At 38.7% G+C, this 13,878-nt stretch overlaps 1 protein-coding gene across 1 annotated transcript; it reads right to left on the bottom strand.

Annotated features, from left to right (window-relative positions):
- Window positions 1-2,634: 2,634 nt before the first annotated feature.
- Window positions 2,635-10,644, bottom strand: KIAA2022 (KIAA2022 ortholog). Its single transcript, XM_005858454.2, has 3 exons — window positions 10,547-10,644; window positions 5,496-9,870; window positions 2,635-4,896 (listed from the first exon to the last, which is right to left on the bottom strand). The coding sequence occupies exons 1-3, from the start codon at window positions 10,623-10,625 to the stop codon at window positions 4,803-4,805; spliced, it is 4,548 nt and encodes a 1,515-aa protein (XP_005858516.1). The 5' UTR covers window positions 10,626-10,644; the 3' UTR covers window positions 2,635-4,802.
- Between the last annotated feature and the right edge of the window lie 3,234 nt (window positions 10,645-13,878).

Raw genomic sequence — 13,878 nt, 5'->3', positions numbered from 1 at the left:
CTAAATGTAATGATTTGCTTAATGAATTTTATGATTAGAAAAGAAATCTCATTTTATTTTTATTTCATAAAAACGTCATATTTCTATAGAAGTGGGCAGTCATTAAAAACCCTAAATGAAAACAAAACTCCTTAAATTAGAGAACTTCTCAATAATACAGGAGAAAACAAACATTTCTAGTTCTAGTAATAGTTAGGACAAGCTAGTGCTCCATTCTCCTCTTCAGTGCAGAAACTCAGCTCTCTTCAATTTTTGGAACTGTTCTGAGAGCATCTGTAAATTACAGATGTGGTAAATCTGCATCACACTGATTCAACTTGGTAAGAGCAAGCTTGATTAAAAGGTCCTTGGATATGGTTTTTCTGCTTTAGGAAGTAAATGTTGATAACAACCCACTAAAATGGAAACTCACTAAAATGGCAGAACCTCACATAACAGAACATAGGATGCCAGAGCTGTTTACAGCTTGTGAAGCATCTTTTATGCTTCTCTGTTATACACACACTTACCTCCCTCTCCCCAGCATACATACAGTTGTATCCCAGCAAAGAAAAAGTTCAGAGAAGATGAAAGTTGTCACAAAAGCCCACCTAGCACCAAGGACTTCAGGGAGATGGCTAAAGAAGTGATGCTCAAGATAGTGCAGGAGGTTTGAAAACATTTAGGAAACAGTAAGGCCTTCACACATAATTGCAGAGTAACAAGAAGTCAGAAGAGAAAGCTGGGAGGAAGCATAGGAAGGTGGAGTATGAGACACTGGAGAGGCCATTGGTTCAAGCCCAAACATAATCCCAAAGTCTTGAAGAACCTTGGTCAAGGCCACTGTTTTAACACCCTGCTCCACACAGTCCAGCACCTAACCAAGTTAGAAAGGGGATCAGATCTGTTTGTACAGATTTTCAAATAAAAAGTTTCCAACGTTCCTCAGTCATGTGACATAACTCTCTCTCTCTCTCTCTCTCTCTCTCTCTCTCTCTCTCTCTCTCAACATGTGTTTAAAATTAGATTTGGAAGTGGCAAAAGCAATTAAAGGTAATTAAGAGTGAGAAGATTCTTCTTTGAACTTCCGCCAGAAGTAGCCTGATTAAGGTTCTTATATTCTGACACTTTGGGGAAGTGGAATATGAGAATATAAAAGAAAAAAATCCTAAAGCAAGGACTGAGATTAAGTAAGAAGAATAAGGGTGAATACCATGTTCAGGAAAGTAAAAATTAAATGGGATTAATTTGGGAAGGCATTAATAGGGAGAAGCTTCTCAGAAAGGAGAGGTTTATAGGTAATGGCAATCAGAAATTTCAGACCAAGGAAAATTTCATATATCTGACTTGAGATACCAGTGTTAGGGCAAAACACTATTTTTATATCATTGGTCCTCACTCCACTATGGCAGCTGGTTGAATAAGAAATCTCCAAAAAGTCAGGCTTACTATGTTGTGACAGAAAAAAAAAGAAGTGTGAGTTAAAATTAAAAGACAAAAGAATTGTGAGAGGAGAGACAGGATCAACAAAGCTTTAAAAACTAAAGAACACAGAACATCATGTACTGAGTGGGATATTAAGTATAATTAAGAGAATAAGCATCTTCTGACTTGCCCTATTGCTCATTTCTCAACTTGGATTCTTGTTATATTTTTATACAGAGTGGTTACAGGTCACTAATTTATATGTTAATAATAAAATTTACATATATTAAAAATTATATAATGTACTGTAGGCCAATAAAAAAAGCTAAGCATAAATCTGGCCACTCTACCCGGGCATGTCTTCTTGATCTCATATGATTGATTCATAAAATGGGAAATGCAGGCTTCAGGGATTAAAAGATTGCACTGTAGCCCTGGCTGGTGTGGCTCAGTTGGTTGAGTGATGTCTCATGCACCAAAAGGTTGCCAGTTAGATTTCAGTTCAGGGCACAAGCCCAGGTTGCAGCTCAATCCCCAGTAGGGGGCCTACAAGAGACAGCCAGTTGATGTTTCTTTCACATCGATGTTTGTTTTTTTCTCTCTCCCTACCCCTCTTCCTTCTTCTCTTTCTAAAATCAATAAGAGCATAGAAAAAATTAAAGAAAAAGCTAAGCAAAATAAGCCAGTCAGAGAAAGATAAATATCACATGATCTCACTTACATGTGGACACAATAAAATAATGAATAAAATAGGACCAGAGTCATGGAAACATGGAACAGATATTCGAATATCAGAGGGAAGGGGGTGGAGGAGCTGGGAAGAGATTAACTAAACAATTTATATGCACATATGCATTGCCCATGGACACAGAAAATAAGGTGGTGAAGGCATGGGGTTGATGGGAACTGGGGGAGGGAGGGTGGGAGAGAAGGTGGTAAAATGGGAGGACATCTGTAATACTCTCAACAATAAAGATAAAAAGACACTTTAAATGGAAATTCTTTTTAGAGAAAGGGATGAACCATGCCATAGAATTGGCCCCTAATGAGGTCCACAGAAGAAACTGAAAGATTATCTATTCCAAAGGACTAATAGCAAGGTCTGACAAGAAAACTGTTTCCAACAGTTTCAGGTTTTCCTTCTACCCCACCTCAGCCCCTTTTGAAAAGCTGAACTGATACTGAGAAAAACTAGATAACTGCTCCCATAGTTATTTTTTACAAAACACATTGTATTCATGGAACATTTTATTCATTTCTTCTTTTAATTGCCAGCAGGTGATTTTGAAGTCTGAAGTCTTGGGGTTCACAAAATAGGCAGAGTTGGTGATTCCAAACCAAAATTCAGCTGCAAAATATAAAAAAAACCCACACATACACACAAAACCAAAACAAATACCAGCTCCTAGGAACCAGCCATAGAATTTAGTGCAAACAGCTAGCTATCAGAGTGGAGAAATAGAAGAAAGTGTTCCAGTTTGATTATTTTCCCTTTTGGATGGCAGCTGTAGAGGAGGAGACATGTTTCATCTGGTGCCTTTTGAGTAAATAATTTTCTAGACCTGAAGCAGCTTCACAAAATGCTCCTCACCCACTCATCCCTACAGACACACACAATCACACCATCAAGAACACAGGCTTGTTCATTTTGCAACCTAGTTATAAGTAGTAGAGCAGGCTGGTGAAAAAATTAATGGACTGGGAAGTGTGTATATTAATACATGTGACAGGCTTCCTTCCATTTCTGACTACTTTCAAATGTTTCTTCTCTGTTAGGTGGCAATAACTAGGTAGATTCATATTTTGCTTAAAATTTCCTTTTAAACATCTTCCCCCTTTTTTAAATCCCCCTTTCTCCCACCCACTAGTCTCCACCCTCCCACCCACAGCCTATATATTTAAAGGTTAATAGGTTAGTAACAGTATTAGTAAGAATAGTAAGGTTAACAACAACAACAACCAACAACATTAATAATATTAATCCCCTATATCTGTATAGCACTTTATGATCTACAAAGCGCTTTCACATCCATTATCTCATCTGTGCCATAATGCACCCATCATCAGATGCACAGACCTTCAACTGTGCAAGGAAAATAGATCAAATGTTAGAAGTAAAGTGGTAAATAAAGGGGAAGAAAAAAGCTAGCAGTGAGAGATGTTGGAGCTGTGAAATTTAAAAAGGGGGGGGGAGGATTGAATAAAAAATGTGATTTCAAAAATATATATAAATTGAAATTTAAGTATAGTGCGTGGCTTCAAATACTATTCATCCTCAGACTAAGTGTATATGGCCTCAAAATTAATCATTACCACAAATTGTTCATTTTATCACACACACACACACACACACACACACACACACACACACACACACACGTAACCCATAAGAGTTGTACTGAGATGTCTTAATGTTTTCTTTAAATGACATTGGCATTGCAAGATTAAGCACTTAGAGAACAACTAAAGCCATGATATGAGTGCACTTTTGACAAAACTGGAATAAAACATGTAGGAAACTATTTAAATAAAAACAATCTATGTACTTAATTTACCATTAGTGTTGATTTATAGCTATTTTATAATTTATCCCAGACTATTATAAAATATATAAAACTGAGATATAAAGTATGAGCAATATAACTTTGCACTTTAAATAATTTTCAGCTACAGATTTTGCTTTTAGAAAACAAACTTTAAAGTTTCCTTATAAAACATTCTGTAAATGTATATACTTGGGTCCCTGATGGACTTAGCTGTTATCACTTCCAGACTTTTCCAACATTTTAACCCTCCAAAAATGGAATAAACAAACCTTTATTGTGCCATGCTTAATTCTTCATGTTTCCACATAGTACAGTAGAGTTTGAAAATTTTAAATAATGTATGTATGCACATATATAATATACTTAAAAATCCATTAATGCTATTTAAACTGTGGGGTGAATCTATGAGATGAGGTAAGAAAATTTGGCACATCTCAAACAGCATTTTTAAGTTTTGGTAAATTGTGTAGCACAACATATGTTTCCACTGTGATCTATAGGTGCTATCCACAAAAGTGGGGTGGTTAATAGCAAGAATCACTGGGATATTTCTAGTAAATCAACAGGGATAAGCTCCCCAAATACTCACAACCAAATGTTGACAGAAGTAAAAATATATACAATAGAGTCACTTGTTTGTAGTTTGGCACAATGTTTGCCTTTTTTCCCCTTGGGTTAATAGTGCATAAACTTCTTGTGCAACTGTGTGACTTTAAAGTCTTTTACAAAGAATATCAGATTAAAGTTTGCTTTCAAAGACTTATTCTCACACTTTAAAATTCTTTTCTTTAAGCACTTACACGTCAACATACATACCACAAGGTATATTTTTAAAGAAATAAAATAGAAACATCAAATGTCTTTCTGGAAAATGTGAGCCTCTTCTTCAAATACAGGTAAAACCCAAAATGCTGTTTCTGCTTTTAGGAGATTGTAGTCGGAATCCCTGCAGAAAAACCAAACAATTTATGCCATCTTAGTCAGTTTTAGAGTATGTCCCACAAAGGGATCACAAAATCTAAATTTGTTTACATCATACTAAATACCGTATGATGCAGAAAAAGATAGAAATAGCAGGGGCCACTAGAAAACACTCTTAATTGCTGCACGATTAAATTTTGCTTTCCAAATTACTTTTTTTTTTGCTTAAATAATCTTGGCTTTTGACTGTATAGCATTTTAATTCCGTTGTTGAAAATTTTTCTTTCTGCAAAGCCCTTCCCTTCCCCAAATCATTCAAGAGCATATTTTTAGTTCTATTTTGTCAATAAGTAAAAGCTAATATTGGATAGCAGAAAAAGTAGCCTTGTTAGAGCTTATACCTAGCCAAGCCACAACCAAATAGCCCAATATTTTGGGTGGTTTAAAAGTATAGGGATTTTCATGCACTTTTATTTTTCCTTTTTACTTTGAAAGAGAAGGGAAATGGGCAGTTTCTTTCATGCAAACTTTTGCTTTCAAGAGGGGAAAAATGATAGACGGTAGGCTTTGCAGGTAGTAGGAAAGCTAAGGGTGCATCATCTCAGCCATTTTGTGCAGTATTACCTCAGTTTTTCAAAAGAAGCTGTCCCAGCCTCATCCTTTTGGACCAGTTCTCGCTCCACACGCTTTCCTTTACACTTCTCATCTCTCAGGGCCTTGGTGCTGGTTTTGTGACGATATAACTTTTTGTGTGTTGGTCCATTATTACCGAAAGTACTCAGGTTATTACACTTTTTATCAAAGAAGGCAGATTGAGAGTCCTCATTATAACCAGGCATGTGTGCACCACCAGGATCACCTACTGCTGCTTTCCCATTGCTTTTACTCACACCCTTGATAGACCTGTGATTCTTAGTGGCTCCTGGTGACCCACTGTTGACTTTTTTCTTAGATTCCTGTGGTGTTCCAGCCAATATTTTGAGGGTTTTTAATTTTAGACTATTGGACTCAGGGGAATAGAATATGTTGGGGTCCCCATGGTGCTGTGTGGGCTCCCATAGGGGCTCTATGGAGGCCATCATGAATCTCTGCACATCTGCCATACCAGAGGCAATGTTGGACAAGATATAAGAAGGCTCCTGAAACTCCCGCTGGTCATCATCTAGGAGGCTGTTGGTGTTGGTGCCCATGCTCATGTTGCTCCAGCCTGGGCTGCTGTCTTTACCCAAAGCCCAACCTCCAGAAAGTCCCTTCTGATTTGGCATCTTCATAGAGGCCCCAAGACCACCATGTTGGATACATTCGGTTAGTGTCTTCCCTGTGGAGCATAGGCTGTTGATTTGACCTCTCTCGTGGCCAATGCCAATTTGCATTTTCTCTCCATTGATTGCAGCTATGTATTTCCCTTTCTTTATTGACTTAGGGACCTGGCGGAAGGTTTTACCAGATGGCTTTTCAATCCCTTTGGTGGTGGTTTTGGGGGATTTTTTCCTGGTATTTTTCTGAGAAGAGCTTTGGTTCACAGACCCACTCTTGTTGGGAAAACTTTTCTTTCTTGATTTCAACACTTTGTTATTGGCATTCATTTTATCAGATGGATCATCAAATGTTGATAAGCAAGGGTTTTTTTGGAGCAGGCTGACAGAATCATCATCATTGAACATATGGAACTGAAACTGATGACTATTTAAAGAAAATCCATCCTCCACTTGGACTTGTTGTGGAAGGGTAGTGCAGTCCCACTTGATCTTGTCCATATTGCTCAGTGATCCTGGGACACCCTCTTGGAATCCCTTCAGTGTTCCTAGTGTCTTTGTACTGTCACATCTGGTAATTTGAGGGGAAATACTGGGGGTGTCTGGTGGGGACATCTCTGAGAGGGAAGAGTGGCGGAATTTGTCAGGAGTGAAGTTGGAGATATCAAGGAGATCAGTGGATTCCTTTAGTGGTGCTATTTCATCAATGCTCTGCTGGATCACCAGCTTGGGGCTACAATGGGCCAGGAAGTTATCAGTGATATCCTCATCAGGATCCTTTTCACAGGACTTCAAGCGTAAGGAGCAATAATTGCTTGAATTGACAGAGAGTGGGGCCATGGAATCAAAGCTAAATAGTCTACCATCATCTATATTGACTGGGTCTTGATGGAAAGGAAAGCAGATCTCGCCATTATTAAAGTGACATAATTGATAAGACTCATCAGATGGAAGATGGGTGTCTTGCACAGAGGCATATAGGACCTTGTTGCAACCACCATCACCGCTATTGAGGCAGATTGGATTGTATGTTGCAGCTGTGAGGTTATTTTCCATGGACACTACCTGGGAGACTCCAAATTCACTGGATTGGGTTGGGGCTGTCTCCCTTGAGACTTCAGCTATAAATTCCTGGGGACCAGAAGTAGGCTTGTTGGGCCACATATTTCCATAGTTGCTTGATTCCATTTTGAAGTTTTGGGATGACTGCTGTAGCTCAGACTCAGAAGGTGAGGAAAGCACACAGTCCTGGTCAGGTTGGAGAGGTACAAACGATTTTTCTGTATGAGTGAGGCTGCCTTCATTTTGTTCTGGGGAATGGTGAGTGAAGTATGAGATAACACTATTATTTGACAAGTCAGAAGCATCTAACAATGTCTGTAGATACCCTCCAGGGATAACAGGTATATTGGTGGTAACATTAGCAGATGATAGAGGCATTTCAGAAGAGCAGGTTGTTGGTAGGAAAGTAGAATTCTTAGCAGCCTTTGCCTCACGAAATTCAGATAGATGGGAACTGTTTGAGGTCCCAGGAATAGCTTCATTATTTAAATTAGTCTTGGAGGATCTGTCTTCCAAAAGTGGACTCATTTGAACAACTGGCTTGCTTTCTTGCCCAGCTTTGATTTTCTTAGATTTTAATTTGGCTTCACTTTTAAATTTGATTTTGTTGAGCACTTTCCTCTCTGGCCCCTTAAATTCTGCATCTTGGGCTTTGAATTTCATTGAGTCAGGGCTTGTGATGTTATTTAAATGTGATCCATTTGCACAGCTGGGAGCAGCCAGAGGGGGTGATTTCTGTGCATCTTTCAGGCTTCCATCTTCTTTAAGACTAATAGCTTTCCTCTGATCATTGTAGAATGAAATTTGCTTAGCACTTGCTGAAGTTTCCATGGATGGGATTCTTTGAATCCTGTGCCTGTTTCCAAGTTTACATTTTCGTTTGCGAGCAGGTGGCAGGAATGACACCTCAAAGCTACCTGATTCAAAGATTTGCTTTGGGCATAAGTGTGTCTTGTTGGAGTCTGTGTTGCTGTTTCTCTGCTTCTTCTTCTTCTGCCAGAAGCCCTTCAAGGGCGCCAGCTTGGCATATTTGTTTAGCTGATGCTCACTCAAATTCACTGTTGTCTCACTAGCATCCACCCTACCCAACTTCACTAGCATGTTCTTCTCACCTTTAAAGCGATTGATGATAATGTATTTGATAATAACAGGGGGCTCTTTCCGGGTTACTTTTCTTCTCTTCTTGGGACACCATTCATCATCATCTTCCTCTTTGGAACCACCTGGAATCCATTCCTTCCTCTCATTTACTTTTTCACCCTCTAGTGAGTCAACATCATATAGATAATCTTCACTGTACCTGACTTTTCTCTTTACTCGCAGCCCATAGTTCTGCTGGGTGGAGGAGCCACCAGAATTATTATCCCGAGCCATATAACGGCTACAGTCTTTGATCTCTCCCATGGCATCATAAGAGACTTCAATGAAGGAACTGTCATCACTGAAATTCCCTGATGACTCCAAGGAATTGGCAAGATGGCCTTGTTTTGGATTCTTAAATTGCCCTTCCTCAGTCCCACTGCATGGTTTATTTAAGGCAGATTTTTCTCCATTTTCCTTTCCATCATTTTTCTCTACATCTTTATTTTCCTGCCCTTCTCCTTTGCCTTTCTTTTTGTCTAGATTTTTATCTTCCTCTCCCCAGATGATGCTCACATCAGGGACCTTGAATTGGGAAAGATCGCTGTTCTGCTTCAGGGCCCCACTTTTACACTCCCGCTTGGAGCAGGTAGTAAATACACTGGGGAAAAAGTTGAATTGTGCATCCTCCTGCATCAGAAGGGTAGTCTTGTCTCGGACATTGTCCTGGAAGGACTCATATCGAATTTTCAAGGAGCAGACATCACTGCCCAGTGTTGACTCATCATCATCAAACATGTAGTTATCCACATCTTCTTCAGAGAATAGGTTGACAGACAGCTCATTCTTAGAACATAGGTCAAGAAGTTCAATCTTACTCTCACTAATAAAAGTCTCAAAGTAACCCCAATCCTGATTGGAATTTGCCAGCAAAGCTTCTTCCGTGTTGCACTTATCTAACAGTAATGCCTCGTAATAACTTTTCTGAGCTGGATCCTCCAAGTCGATGTCAGGTTTCTCAGCTTCTCGTCTATCTCCTGCCCTTGATTTGTGTAGGGGGAAGCCGAGAAGCTGGTCTGAGAGCAGCTGCTCTCCGTATTTCATATTTTCTCCAGCATTAATACACTGAATCCCTATATCAGAGACTGCACAAGTTTCATAATCCCTATTTAGATCACCAACTTTTAGACTGATCCCTGGCTCAGGATCTACTGTATCCTTAGATTCCATGAAGCAGCCCAAGCAAGTCCGGCTTGGCTGCATGAGGCAGTCCCCATTCAGAGCTGACAAGCCTGCAGGCTCCATTATGGCAAATGAAGCTTTCTCACACTCATTGGGCAGTGACCATGTGTTTAGGCCTTTTCCAACACCAGATGTAAGGGAGATGGCATTCACAGAAGCACTATTAGCAGCATGCTCAGGTGCTTCAATCAGGTCCAAAGGAGAGGGAGGGCTCTGCATACAGGGTTTCTTGGAGGGCAGAGGCAAGAGACCCCTGGGATACATCAGGGTCTCTTTTTGAACCATGGGTATAGGCTGTACAGGTGCAGCAGCCTCTAGAGCTGCAAATGACTTCATTGCCATATCCTGGTTCTCTGAGTCTAGAGACAAGGGAAAAAAATGACAGGAATAAAATTAAAGGTTTTAGACCAAACTCATTAATTCTCCTTCCCTTGGTCAGTTTCAGGTACTTGATCTTATTATATAAACTCAGTTTCAGTTTCTTTAGCTTTAGAATAAGAAATTACAAGTTAAAGACCAACCCTGATTTTATATTGAATATTCATGTGAGTGAAATACATTATTTCCTTTAGATTCAGCTTTTCCTTCAGAGACTTTCCTCAGAAGTAGAAAAGAAGTAGGCTGACTGCTCAATTAATTGGAAAGTCAAGGATTTCAGGGTAACAAAATGCTCAGGTGGGATATTCATGGTTTTAAGCTATGAGGCTCAGTCCTATTCTTCAGACCTCTGTTCTGGAAGCTCATACTGAATCTGAATGTTCCAAGCCTCACATCAGAGCATATTTCTAATTCACTAGGGATTTTGAGGAACTTAAGTATTCATTTGAAAGAAATGATTTGGAAGAGCAAAGGGATTGGATTATATATGTCTCAGAGACCCTTCTAGCCCAGTTAGAGATTTGGTGGAATAAAATTTAGGATTAACATCAATATCAGAGGCATTCTAAACTTAACCTGTCCAAGCATTATGGATAGCAAAATAATAACAAAGGACTACTGGGAGAGACATTATGTATTATAATTAAATTCCCTTACCATTTTCTTTGACCCCATTATTCAGAGTGTTTTCTCCATTGGCTGAGGCAACAACAGCCTTATCTTGTTGGTTATCCATGAATGTAACCTCTTAGTGTTTCATTCCAAGTCCAAATGCTGTCCAACCTGCACATTTCAAATATATATTAGTCATTAAACTTGTTTTTCTCTGTTTCAAGGTTATTTCAGATAAAGAGGTCTTAAAAGTCTCACTGGATTTTACCTGTTTCCAGAGTGGTTTCATTATTGCTATTGTTATTGTTTTATAGTATATATCTACCATATAAGTCAATTTGGAAACTTATACTGCAGTCATACATCCTAGATCAGTGATGGCGAACCTATGACACGCATGTCAGAGGTGACACGCGAACTCATTTTTTTGGTTGATTTTTCTTTGTTAAATGGCATTTAAATATATAAAATAAATATCAAAAATATAAGTCTTTGTTTTACTATGGTTGCAAATATCAAAAAATTTCTATATGTGACACGGCACCAGAGTTAAGTTAGGGTTTTTCAAAATGCTGACACGCTGAGCTCAAAAGGTTCGCCATCACTGTCCTAGATCTTTCTATCCCTTCTAAGCCACCAGATTTTTCAAAAGTGAAATCTGAAGAAGTGGCAAACTTACACCTTCTTCTAAATAGTAAGACATTTCACTTATTCATGGCCGTCCAATTAGGAAGGATGCAAAGTGGAGTCCAGAGTAACCTGGAGTCAAGGTGTGTGTTCTTGTGGAGATTGGTTTAATTCTGTTTGCCTCATTTCTACTTAAGATGATCTGAAGCTCTTCAAAAACAAGCCAATCCGCATATACACACACATATATACATCACACTCAGATATTTTCTCTCTCTGCCTTAAAATTTGACAGCTAAGGATGAAAGAGGTAGATAATTCTTTGGTTTCTTGACTTTCCTAGCCTTACCTCTGGGGTTAACAAGTATCAACTAAGCCCACATCAAGATTTTAAGATGTGACCACAAAGAATATCTGAAATTTATGAAAAAGTCTCAGCATCATCTAATATTTTAGGTCATACAACATGTATCGATAGCCCCTTATCTCCTGCTCATATACCTGTGTGGTAGGTATATGCAAAATGACAGGAGTCAAGGTTATCCTAGATGAAGTGTCTACTGTGTTCTCTTACAACATCTATAAATCCCTATTCTTTCAATCCCCCTTTTCCTAGACCTTTTCCTCAGCTAAGTATTAATTTCTGCATTAAGGAGCACATACCACTGATGGTCAAGCAGCTATTACAAGAACCTCAATTGTATACTCACTTATCCTAATGCATTCATATACTATAAAAGGTAGTCCAGCATTGAGGGAACAGAAAGCAGTAAGCATATTTAGTTTTACATGGTTCAATCTATGTGATATTTTACCTATCTAGGCCTATTTCCTTATCTGTAAAATAAGAAGTCTATATTAGGCAATCATCCAGTTTTAAAAAAAATGTTAGATGTTCCGGAATTTCCCCTAACATTCACATATCATACTTGCAATTTTTTTTCTCATTTTATACAAGATCTGACTTGAGAGTAACCAATAAACCACAGGTGTCAGGGAAAGAGAGAAAGAGATGCTTATTTGTATTTACACAGAAAGAAGAACTGGAGACTTCCAAAGGTAGAAAGAAATTCTAGCAATGTTAAAGTCCCCTTCCCTTGGCAAGAAGGATTCATTTGTGGTAGAACTAAATGATCAGATCAGATAGCTGAGCCTCTGCTTCTGAGAGGACCCTATGGATCAGATGGAATCATACTGTCATGATGGATTGCTCTGTGCATCTTTCTTTTTAAGAAACTCAATAGAACTTCAGGTTTCATTTTACTCCTCTTTAACCCCTCCACTAATTCCATTTTGGCAGAGTTGATAAGGGGAAATTATTTGTAGAATTCAATAATTTAGTGTCTTCTTGTCCCTTCTGTATAAAGTTAACTGCAAGGAAGCCCGTTTGTTATCACCAGGAAGATTAAGGCACAGAGAAACAAACAAACAAAAATAATGTGACAAAATAACAATCTATGAAAGGAACCCAAGTCTCCTGACCAAAAAGACTAGGTATTTTTTTCTTGAAACACAACGTGCTTTCTCTATAATTCTTAGCATTTACAAGCCCTGGCCCAAGAAAGCCTGCAGAAATATAAATTTCCACATTACTGATCTATATTTCCAGCTCCTTTCAGAGAATGAAATAAACAACAGCTGCCTCAGACAAATATTGATTTTTAGTAGAAATTAATATATATATTTTAATTAATATATAGCATTTAAGTATCAAGAATTATCCAATCTTGTAAAATAGGATAAGGACACGGTGTCAGGGTATGTTAGTGCTATTATAACTTTACTCTGGGATGTTATTGCCATAAGAACATACATTTCCTTTAATAGAAAATCTAATCAAGCACTCAGGATTTATGGCTTTGAAATAAAGGGAATCTTACATGATTGGTAATAGAAGGAAGAGATAAAGAAGAGGTGCTAATAGCTCCTGTCCCAGCTATCTGTTCTTCTTTAGCAAGAGATAAAGAAGAGGTGCAGAAGGGTATGGGAGCTTGTGTTGGAAAGGGGTGAAAAAGGGAATGAATACATGCACTAGGTGATAGGCTGGGTACAATTGCAGAAGTTAAATCATTTCATACTTATAATCACCGTGTGTGGTTGGCTCTACTAGGTTCCCATTTTTTTCCAAAGGGAAAACTGAGTATCATAGATATTAACTTAATCTGATCAATTATATGGGCCCTTGTTTTACCAATTTAGAAGGTAATCCTTTAGTTCTTTCCTATGACTTTTCAAATCTCAGCTGTAAATGAGATTATCTAAAAGTATATATTTTCCGCATTTTCATATATTTATACCTTAGCTATCCTATATAATAAAATAGAAACTTGTAAATTGACTGTCCCTTCGCTACGCCCACCAGCCAATCAGGAGTGAATATGCAAATTAACCTGACAAAGATGGTGGGTTAATTTGCATACACAGGGGCCGGGAGAGCAGAAGCGGGAGAGCCAGCAGCTTGGGGGGACGTGGCTCCCTCGGTCACTCCCAGTGCGGGGAGCACCAGGAATTCTTAGAATAGTAGTTCTGATGGCAGCCCCAGGACCATAAGTGGAAGCCCAGCATGCGGGAAGCACCAGGAATGCTGGGAATCGTAGTTCTGGTGGCAGATGGATCTCCTAGACACTAGAGCAAAGTGAGCCTGGAGCAAGTTACTGTTGTGGTGGGGGATGGAGGGAAAGCAAAGGTGAGAGACATAAGTAAAATCAGAGTGTCTAGGAAAAATTAAAGGGAAGATATCCTAAAACTTC

The sequence above is a fragment of the Myotis brandtii genome, unplaced genomic scaffold (genome assembly GCF_000412655.1).
Source record: "Myotis brandtii unplaced genomic scaffold, ASM41265v1 scaffold1182, whole genome shotgun sequence".
NCBI lineage: Eukaryota > Metazoa > Chordata > Mammalia > Chiroptera > Vespertilionidae > Myotis > Myotis brandtii.
Note: the sequence above shows the minus strand (reverse complement) of the source record. Positions and strands in the feature narration are given on the sequence as shown.

Bases quoted from the DNA above. Each gene is read 5' to 3' on its own strand.
- KIAA2022 (XM_005858454.2), bottom strand. From the start codon at position 10,625: ATGGATAACCAACAAGATAAGGCTGTTGTTGCCTCAGCCAATGGAGAA. The intron at 9,871-10,546 runs GTAAGGGAATTT...CCTTGTCTCTAG, and splicing joins TAATGGGGTCAAAGAAAATG to ACTCAGAGAACCAGGATATG. The intron at 4,897-5,495 runs GTAATACTGCAC...GTTTTTCTGCAG, and splicing joins GCTTCTTTTGAAAAACTGAG to GGATTCCGACTACAATCTCC.